General features: G+C 43.5%; 1 protein-coding gene across 2 annotated transcripts; it reads right to left on the bottom strand.

The window, feature by feature from the left end:
• Positions 1-2,927: 2,927 nt before the first annotated feature.
• On the bottom strand, positions 2,928-8,795 carry CCNG1 (cyclin G1). Of its 2 annotated transcripts, none has more exons than XM_080398265.1 (7): positions 8,608-8,795; positions 7,701-7,964; positions 6,440-6,693; positions 5,768-5,846; positions 5,587-5,685; positions 5,148-5,342; positions 2,928-4,480 (listed from the first exon to the last, which is right to left on the bottom strand). In XM_080398265.1, the coding sequence occupies exons 2-6, from the start codon at positions 7,962-7,964 to the stop codon at positions 5,151-5,153; spliced, it is 888 nt and encodes a 295-aa protein (XP_080254391.1). In that variant the 5' UTR covers positions 8,608-8,795; the 3' UTR covers positions 2,928-4,480; positions 5,148-5,150. The 2 variants fall into 2 exon arrangements, with proteins under 2 accessions (XP_080254391.1, XP_080254392.1); XM_080398266.1 differs by lacking the exon at positions 2,928-4,480 and adding an exon at positions 4,535-5,067.
• Positions 8,796-10,278: the final 1,483 nt, after the last annotated feature.

Genomic DNA, 10,278 nt, shown 5'->3' on the forward strand with positions numbered 1-10,278 from the left:
GGAGATTCTCCTCTGATTAGAATATCATCTATATATTGGTATGGTTTTACCTTTTAAGGAAGTGGGGCTGTTTGTAACAGTTCAGTAAGCGCCATCGTGGGTGTTTATACCCCTGTGGGAGCCTGTTAAAGCTGTACTGTATACCTTCCCAAGTAAAAACAAATTTATCTTCTTATTGTAAGGGGACCATAAATAATTTTTCTTTTACATCTATTGCTGCCATTCATAGGTGGTCAGCTGCTTGTAGTGTGGCTGTTAGGGCTGCAATATTAGGTACTGGAGTTGTTAGTGGGGCTGTATTGGCATTCACACACCAGTAATCAATTGTAAGGTTTTGGGGCTGGCCCAAATTATATGGGGAGTGGGTTCTGGAGATGATTTGTCATTTTTCTAAATCAGTAGTGACTTCACAAATTCCCTTTTGTACGTCAGCTGAAATTGGGTATTGTGATGCATTAGTGATCTTTGGGTGGGGGAGTGCAGGTGCTGGGCAGAGCACACGCGCTGTGGCCTCCTGGTGTCTGTTCTGGGGGGACTGTCAGTATTTGAACCGAAGAACCATACGGTGCCATGTGGCAGGCACCAGGTTTGGCCGTTGGAAACATCAAAACCCCAAATGGCTTCATCGTGATCTGTAACTGCAAAGCAGGAACAGCACACGTGCCTCTCACCTGGGAGGTACAGATGAACAAATAACACTCACTTCATTTACTGCAGTGACTTTAGCTCTTTGCCATCCAGGTCGCACACCCAGCTTCTCAGCATCGTTCTTAGTATTGAACTTCATGCTCCTGTAGCTATTAGAAATTCCATTAATTGTTGTTGAGAACTGACTGGAATCAAAATATATTCTGTTTTAATGATGAGTCTAGCCTTATATTCAGAGGAATCTGAGGGGAACAAGGAGTTATCATTTCCCTCATCATAGTCATTAGGATCACCCCAAATATCACCATCCCAATGCTCTGGGGACAGTACTGATTTCTTAATTTGCATGCCGTTAGGCAGGTGTGGGGCCCACATGAGCACCATCTCAACCTTTTCTTCCAACTTTTGTGTTTCTTCCTTTTCTTCCTCTTAAGTGTTTCTGAAGCTGCCTAGTTGGCAAAGCCAGTATTAATTCAGCTGCCTTTCTGCATTCTATGTCTTCCTTTAGGTCCTGTTCCTTTTTATTGCCATTCTTCCTATACTGATAAGCAGCTTGTGGGCAGGTACCTAACATTTTACAAGTAATTCCTCTTCCATCTTTTGTATTGCCTCTGGCTGCCTGTAACTGTTCTTCTACAGCTTTCCCATCAAGCCAGTTATCATGAGCTCATTCTTCTGAGAATTTAGGACTTGGATTTATTCCATGTTTTTCTAAGTAATCAGCAATATCACTTGCCATCCTGCCGACCATGCCCATTTGTCCCGAAATGAGTGGATTAGGCTAGGTCGCTTAAAGAATCTCCATCAAAGGCATAAGCAAAATAGTTTTACTGTGAGCTTGTGGAAACGTGACTTCACAGAGTTTGATGGCAAGGACTACTCTATTACTTATTCCATGAATAGAACACATAAAGATAAATCAAATTAAAATTGAGTTAGAATTGAGCCAAAATTATTTACAGAGGGATCACAGATGTAGAAGGGAGATCCTCCCATTGAGTCACAAAGTTCAGAACAGACCCCCTTTGCTTTCTAAACTCTTAACAGAGCTTAGGTGCAGCTAGGTCCAATCTTAGTCTCAGACTTGGACAACGGTTTATATCTAAAGAATGTCTAAGGTTAATTCACAGTTTAAGATCAAATGTAAGATTTTAGCAGCACTTAATCTATGATTATTGTAACATTTATGAAGTGAATCAATAGGATTTACTTAAATTACAGAAGTGGATTACTATGGATTCAAGATGGTAATACTTGTACTATACTTATGAGATACCTAAATCAATTCACACACACCACAAGCACTAGATGTATAGAGATACATGCACAAATGTACCTGTTAAAAGCTCCCCTCGAGTTCAGTGAAATACATCTAATGCCTTTGTGCTTCTCAACAGGCAAAGTGCTCAGCCTCGACGAGCCTGGTTATCAGCCCAGACCCCGTAAGCAACTTTCAGTCCACCTAGTATCACAAACTTGGGAGTCTGTGAGCTCTGAGCAGCATCGCGCTCAGAGGGAGCTGGTCATAGCACGCTGCAGTTCAGGAGAGCTCAAAGGGTTTTACTTACGACCACTGTTTATAAGATTATGAGATGATTGCCTTTAGTCATCTATAAATTTCCATCCTGGCCATAAGCAGAGTTGCTAATTTTTCAAGATTCCAGTAACAATGGTACTTTTCTACTCTGGCTACGATCCAAGTAAGGAATGTTCATGGGCTGTCAGTGAATAACCGGTTGTCCCAGCTCATTGCCTGCCTTGGCCAGCCAATAGGAGCTCCTGGTACAGTGTCATTCCCCACCTTAGCCACGCAAGAGTTGCTCCTATGGTCAAAGGGTGCTTAACCACCCAGCTCCTTACACAAATGCTAAGGCCAGATGGGGATGTCACGGAGTAGCCCAAAGGAGGGGGTGAAATGTACCACTGCATCCATGTATTCATTGCGATGTACAGAAACAGGTGATATGTACTATTAGGTAAATCATGGAAGAGAGATGATGACAAATTTGAACAGTCAAGGCTACTTAAAGTCAGTCTTTTCAATTTTTAGACTTTCATATCTCAAATAATTTAATCATGGGCCAAGTTGAAATAATTAAATCAAGCACCTTGAGTTTTTCCTGTTGATTCACTAGCCTTTCCCATGCAGCTTCAACCTCTTAAAAAAATTCTCCATGATCTCTTGCCTCCTGCATGGAAATTTTCCACACTGTTCAGATGTAAGTTACTTTATGGGCTTCCCAGTAAGATGTTTTATAACAAACAGGGGAAAAAGTTCCTCCATTAAGCACAATTCAATCTTTAATTGAAAGGTACATCTTAATATTTAAACATGACTATTGCACACAGCATCTTCTCGACCTCTCTCAGCAGGCTGACCACACCTTTGTCCGAAGCACTTGTATGCTTTTCACAGGCCAGCACAACACCAATAGCACTGGCAGGTGCAAAACCCAATTACACGTTATGTGGTGTAATCACTCCCATGAGTTCATGAGGCGGCTCGATTTGTCCAGTATAGAGCTTTGGTATGAAGTCTTCTGTGAAAGGTTTAATCAGTTTGAGATACACAAGGAATGGTTTACCCCTCAGCTAATTACCATAAAGGAGAAATAACTGGTTGGCCAACATCTAAGCCCATACTATATTCAGAACAATCTGATCTCTCCTTCTCCACCAAGTCGGTTCATATGGCAATTAATTAACAGCCTATCACTAACAGCCTCTGCTCCACAGTGACACAGAATTCAGGAGGCCATTAGCAACATTCCTCCAACACCCCTATTCATTTTACATACAATACATTCTTATTATTCACTTCATTGTTAGTACCAGAAGCATATGCCTCAAGTACTGATCAGTCTTCAGAAACAAGCAGTTGTATTTTACAAAACTTGCCATCAAAGAGATGATAGTTGAAGCACTCTTCCATGTTTCTCAACTAGATTGCTCCTACACATAGGCCAAGATGGGGCATTAGCCCTGCTCATACTGTGCCTATAAAAATGCACCCATTCAGCATCAGGATTTACCTCTTGCACAGAGAAACTTGAGAAAACCCATGTCAGATTTAGGGCAGGTGACCCAGTACTTTCCCTCAGCCTTCATTAGGTATCACAAAGGTTTTACACTCCAAGAAATAATTTTTAATCTCAGTAAACTACACCTCTTTGAAAACACTGAAGCTACTGATGCTGTATTAGTGTTTACCTTTTATAAGGCGATGCAACACGGCTTCTCTTTTCTCCTGCTCTAGCTAATTGACATGTTCAGTGGATATCACACAGCCTAGTTTTATTTATTTTTAATGCTTCTACGGCAGAAGGCCAGTGCCCCGCCCAGCAGGAACAAGTGGACACATGATGGTGCCCAAACAGCATTTGCTATTGTCATCAATACTGAGCAGGATTAGTCTTTAGTGAGAGAGACACTGCAGCACTATGCTACTGCACATGTTGTTTTCGTAGAGTCACGTAATCTTTGGAAAGTAAACCAGAGTTTTAAAACTAAGTATGTAACTCAGCACCTGCAGTTACAGTAAACCAAGGTTAGACTATACAAGCTGCTCTACAAACTATAAGATGTTAAAATTCCTTTTAACAGTATTGTGGCATTTCACTGAACAGTTAACAGTCTAACAAATAAGACTGAAAACTGACACTGAATATTGTTGTAATCATCATGAAAAGAACATTTGCTGGAAGTATTTTTATTACATATTCTTCCCATGAGTTGAGTTCTTCTTTAAGATGACATTTCAGACTTTGTTTCTCAGATTCATGTGTCTGTTGACAAGGTCACAGGATGGGTCTCTCCTCATTGTGTTGTATTCCTGTACAGAAAAACCAACAACCAACCAGTCAACTGAAGGGCTTTCCAGAAGAGCCAAACAAAGCATCAGACTTTAATATAGCAAGACAGCAGTAAGACAGCTGTTATAGAAAATATGTAGCCTTAGGAATTAGTCTAGGAAACACAAGTAGATCACAATTTCTACAGAGTAACAAAACCAGCAGTATGAAAAACAGAGTTACAGTTTTTAGAGTTTACTGACAGTTATGCAAGTAAAACTGTATAAAACAATCTTCCTTTGAAGTGGTTTAAGTGAATGATTACAATAAATTCATTCGAATACGGAACTGTTTCCTCTTGGCCAATTCTATTTAAGATAGGAGCAAGCCAAGTTTTTTCCTCTGCCTTTTTACCAGTTTTACTCCACATTTTAGTTTGAATGAGGTCCCAATGTCTGTAGAACACATTTCTGCTCCGACAGCACACCAGAGGATCAGTTCTGTCTCCAACATTCATATTTCAGGTTGCCACTTCTTTAGGTACAGCACTGGCTCAATCATGAGCATGACAACAGATCAGCCTCTATGATGGGCCTAACATTTACATTAAATGTCTTCAACAGGTTACCTATACAGAATAAGAAACTTTGAGGTAGTTAACAGCTAATTGCTTCCACATTATCAGAAGTTTATTTTACAAGGACTTACCTATTATGAGCTCGTCTCTGGAATTGTAGGAAGGTGTGTTATTCTGTAGTAGCTATGTTTAAGCTGCCGTGCTGTACGTCCAGACACAATCCATTTTAATTTCTGAACATTTGGTTTGGAACACTTGCTCGAAGAATATTCTGTAAGGCACTTCAACACCAGTTCCTTCCAGAAGGTCAGCTCTCTGTTATTTATCTAAAGAGCAAGACAGAATCTCATATGTTAATAGGTCGTTAAATCCTTATTTCATACATGTACTTTCAGCTTCTTCACATAAAATAAGAAGCCAAGGATACCGAGCCAAATGGGAAAAAAACCACCCCAAACCAAAAACAAAGCCATAAAAGAAACCAATATACCAATGGATCTCCCCCTTCCCCACTGTGTAGGCCCTTGCATACATTTTTACCTCCTTCCCTGAAACTCTATCTACACATACCCTGGAATGCAACTGCAGAAATTCCAATGCCTCTGTCAACTCCGGCAGTTTTTGTTCTTCTATCTCTAGTGCCATAATAGACAGTGCCAAGACAGAAGGCTGGAGAGAAAGAAAATATTTTAAAACACTGCTTTGTTAAGCTTCAGCAGTCTCATTGTCTTCATGCTTTCAAGAAGTTTACCTTGGCTTTAGAAAACATGATTCTGCAGTGACATGCCTTAAGCTGGGTCTCAAGTCTCTCAAAATTAAGGTATTTTCTCCTATAATAAAAAACATGAGTGAATGTTAAAACAAAAATGCATGCTTGATCAAGATAGCACTACCCAGGCAACCCGAAGAGGTGGCAAGAATGTTTCTTATCTAAACAAAAGCCTCATTTGTTCCAGAAGTTCTAGGGTTACAGTCAAACAGGTGTTCAGTTTTGGCAGTCCTAATGCCAGAAATCAATCTTGTGGTCCATTGGGGAGAGTCACATTGTCAAAATAGGCTTATCAACAAGAAATTTCAGTGCTTACCAGCTAAAGGAATTTTTTCTTAGCTAGATTTTGAAATCGTTGCAATGAGGCAATACTTAGTGCAGCATAAGCAGAGATTTATTATACCATCATTATTGAGCAAGTTTGGTTTTTGGATCAGAGCGTACTACTCTTCAGATCTACTTATGCAAACATTTAAAATTATCATAACGTTAAACCACAAAATATTTATGGTATTACCAACAAGGGAAAAGTTTATGTGTTTTTTTTTTTAAATATAGAAAGGCCAATTACTCAAGTTAATTCCCCCGCTTACTTTTCTACACAGACTTCCTCATCATAACCAGTCATAGCCAAATAGGTATTAGATATTTTACCTTTCACAGCTTAAATTCTCATGAATAAGTGAATGATATAGTTGTAGAAACTGGAAGGCTGTTGTAGCTTTGACTTTCCAACAGAGCTTCTCCAATACGATTTTCTCCATTCTCATCATATCAGAAACGGTGAACCTATACTGGCTTATTCGAATTAAGTCAGTGGCCAAGGGAACATTTCTCTCTTCTTCTGATGCCTTCACAGCCAAGTAGAAGCAGCTGAGTCCAACACAGCCCAAGTGTTTAGGCTGTACCTAAAAAAAGTCCTTGTTACTTTCCAAGAGTAAGCACCAATGTATTTCAGGAAAAAATTATGGGGGGCAGGTGTGTGTGTTCTGTTTTTTGAAGATCAGTAAGTCCTTTATCTACTTAGATTCTTCTGTTTATTTAACTAGATGAGAAAACTGTTACATCTAAAAAGCAAGAATGCAGAACTACATATTTTGAGTGAGGCGTAACCGTTTTCTTAAAGGGGTTTTATAATAGCCTAATCAGAACCTTTAAGGACTTACTGTTTTATACATTGGTTTACGACAAAAAAATTTTTTTTTACTCTTTTATGTATATATATATATATACACACAGACATATATGTAACATATATATATAAAACGACTGATTTTATTCCATAGCACTACATTCCCCACTTTTACTGCTTATTTTGGATTCAGAAGTCTTTCAAATCGTGATTTTCCTATCCACTCCATCTAGCTTTCTCATTTTTGTTTTAACACACAAGGAAAACAAGCTTTTGTTCTTGACCAAATAGTGCAGTGGTAATCCTGTCTTGTTAGACAACTAAAACCAACCCAGGTCAGCATGGCAGAATGGAATGCCAACTAAATGTTTTACCAGATTCTAAGTGATGAACAGCATTGAACCTCTCTATATCCATGAGGCTTACAGGTAGGTTGAAATGCAATAAAGAAAGAAGTAATTTAAGGTCTTCTTGTACACATGTAACAGGCAATACAACCTGTCTTGATCTAATCCATTAATATGGCCTGCATTTCCAAGCCTATCAGCATTCCTAAATTGAAACCAATGCCCTCTTCCTTCTTTTCTCCAGAGGTAACAGCTTTCTTAACAATACTACAAACCTGAACAGGGAAAGACATTTTTTAGGTCTTGTGCAATCAGAATCTGTGGAAGGAGCTTAACCCTTAGCCATCTAAACCCAACATGTTCTAACTTATAATAGCAACAAGACTGCAGTGAGCAGAAGCTAATGACTGACAGCTTATACTTTAAAAAGCCTTACCTTCATTTTTGACAAGAATCTATCTAAGAAATTCACAGCCAGTGAAAACGTCTCTGTATGGAAGCCAAAGAACTGAGTTAAGCTGAGGAGATCTTTCACTTCAAAGTCTCGCAGCCTTGCAGTCATTCGGAGGCCATTATCATGAGCAGATTCAATTAGTCTCAGGCCAGAGGCCTTTGGCTGACATCTTAACTCTTGCTCCAGGAGGGCTGTGAGCTGGTAGAGCAGCTCCTGAGCTTCAGTAGTCACAAGTGTTTCAATCATCTGTAACAAGAAACAAATGTAAGTGTAACAGCTGAACGGGGCAGAGCTGACCAAGTTGCAGCTGTCTCTACCGCAGAAACAGAAACTTCCCTTTCTTTGTAGCTATGTGAAGGACTCGTTTCTAATTTTTTTTTACCAATTAGCAACACATGCGGAACACTCCGAGGCACCAGGCACGCCACCCCCCCCCACCCCCCCGAGCCCCCCTCACACCGCCCCACACCCCCAGGGAGCTCCACACACAGCCCCACACCCCGCAGAGACACCCCCCCCGCCGGCGGCCAGCCTGCAGCGGCGGTGCCCCGCAGACCCCAAGGCAGGCCGGCGGCAGGCAAGGGTGCGCGCAGCCACCCCCGGACACCCGCAACAGCGCTTCTCCCCGCTCCCCTCCGAGGCCGGGCGGCCCCGCACCGCCCCCCTCCCGGGCTGAAGCGGCGGGGCCGCGCACCGCGCACGCGCCCCTGCCCGGGACATGCCCGGGCCTGCCCGTCACCGCCTCGGGGGGCTCCGCTGCCGGACCAGCGACCTGCCAGCCCCGCCGGCGGCACGGAGAGACCGCGGCCGCCCTACAGACGGGCCCGGCGCAGCGCAGAGAAGCCCATACCCGCCGCTGCGCTGGTGGGACCCGGCTCTACGCCCTCACCTTGCTCCCGTCGCTCCGCTCCCTTCAGTGGTGGAGAGGACCCCGGGCCGGCGTGCCCCTCAGCGGCGCCACCAAGTCAGGGCGAGGCGCTGCCCGGGTCCCCAGGCGCCAGCGCCCACCGGCCGAACGCCCTCCCGCAGGCAGCCCGCGGCGCCCCCGCGCTCCCTTCCGCCCGGCCCGGGGGCGGGGCTCAGGGGCGATCAGACGGGCCAATCACGGGGCGCGGATAGAGGGAAGGGGCGGGGCGCCCTCGCTAGGGGACAGGCCGAGCCGGCACAATAGCGGCCTCTGGCGGCGTGTGCCGTATCCTGAGGGCAGGCGTCGCTCCGTCCCTCGCGCTCAGGTTGCCGGGCGGGCTGGCGAGCGCAGGAGGCCGGTCCCTAGCCCCGGCGGGCGCCCGCGCTGCAGTAGCTTTCCACTCCGAGTCTCAGGCCCGCAGCCTCTGTGTCCTTGTGGCAAAAGCCACAGTAAGGTCGGGGGCTGCGAGGGGCCTGGGTGCGGCCGCTGGTTGGAGAGCTGGCGGCCGGCCGGCCTACGCCCGGGCCCGTATGTAACCGTGTAACGTGTGTAACCGGCCGTTAGGTGCTCGTTTTCCTGGCGGGCGTTCGGTGTGTGAGGGGGGCTCCCGCCTCCTCTAGGGCTGGAATCTTTTAGGTATAGATCAGTAAGGTTTTGGGGTTTTTTTTAACGCTTTCTAGTCCCTCAGAGATATTTTCGTGTTTTCATGGGAGGTCAAGACTCACAGAAGGACCAAATCAACCTCTTGCTTGCAACAGCCAGCAGTCGGCAAGCTGTGGGATTCGGGCGGCTGTTCACGCGTATACCTGCCTCTGTCTCCCTTGTTCGTGTGGGTTCCCTTCAGGGAAACAACAAACGTTACTTCAGCTCAGAAGGCGGACAGGAGTTATTCAGGGTTGTGATAAGGTGGATCTGTTGCTGGTGAAAGTTATTTCTAGTTTCTTGCAGTGATCAGGTCAGGTTAGTGTATAAACTTCTTTTGTTTGAGATCAGTAGTTATGTTGCAAGATCTGGAAAAGATGCTATTGTTGAGAAACAGTTAAAATGGCTTTTAAAAGTATTCCAGGAACAGAAAATGTTCCACTTCTGAACAAACTTCAGGCAAGCGAAGGGAGTTGCATGCTATAGAGAGCTCCTGTTTAGGACATGCTCGAGGCTTGAAGCTTATTTATTTATTTAATAAATGTTTTGTCATTTTATCAGAAGTGAATACCATTTTTTATAAGGCTGAGGAATGGCTGAAGGAGTTTTTTGCAGACCTGTAACATCTTTCAAATGGATCGAAGGTGCTTAAGGACTTGCTTTCCTGAAACTGCTGAGCAGTTAGTTTTAGACTGAAGTAAAATTTTTCAGCTATTTTGTGATGATTACTATGAATTGGCTGAAAAGCTTAAAGTTTTCTTAAGGAGTGAACCGACGCTTTCTGTAACTCAAGGGAGGCAAACTTCTTAGCTATATTTGACGTGACTCCTCAAAGAAAATATATGTTGATATATGACTAATAAATGAGGTGATACGCAGCCCTAAACTGTTTGTACCGTTAAATATATAGATATTCAAGATGTATGCATCTTGCAGATGGGAGGAAGTGATATAGTTAAAAACCTAGAACTCTGCTGCAGACAGAGGCCACGTAGATAACAGAAAACCCCG

This window comes from Falco punctatus, assembly GCF_963210335.1.
Source record: "Falco punctatus genome assembly, chromosome: 8".
NCBI lineage: Eukaryota > Metazoa > Chordata > Aves > Falconiformes > Falconidae > Falco > Falco punctatus.

Bases quoted from the DNA above. Each gene is read 5' to 3' on its own strand.
- CCNG1 (XM_080398265.1), bottom strand. From the start codon at position 7,964: ATGATTGAAACACTTGTGACTACTGAAGCTCAGGAGCTGCTCTACCAG. The intron at 5,847-6,439 runs GTAAAATATCTA...TTTTTATTATAG, and splicing joins GAGAATTTAAGCTGTGAAAG to GAGAAAATACCTTAATTTTG. The intron at 5,343-5,586 runs GTATGTGTAGAT...CTTGCTCTTTAG, and splicing joins TTCTGCAGTTGCATTCCAGG to ATAAATAACAGAGAGCTGAC.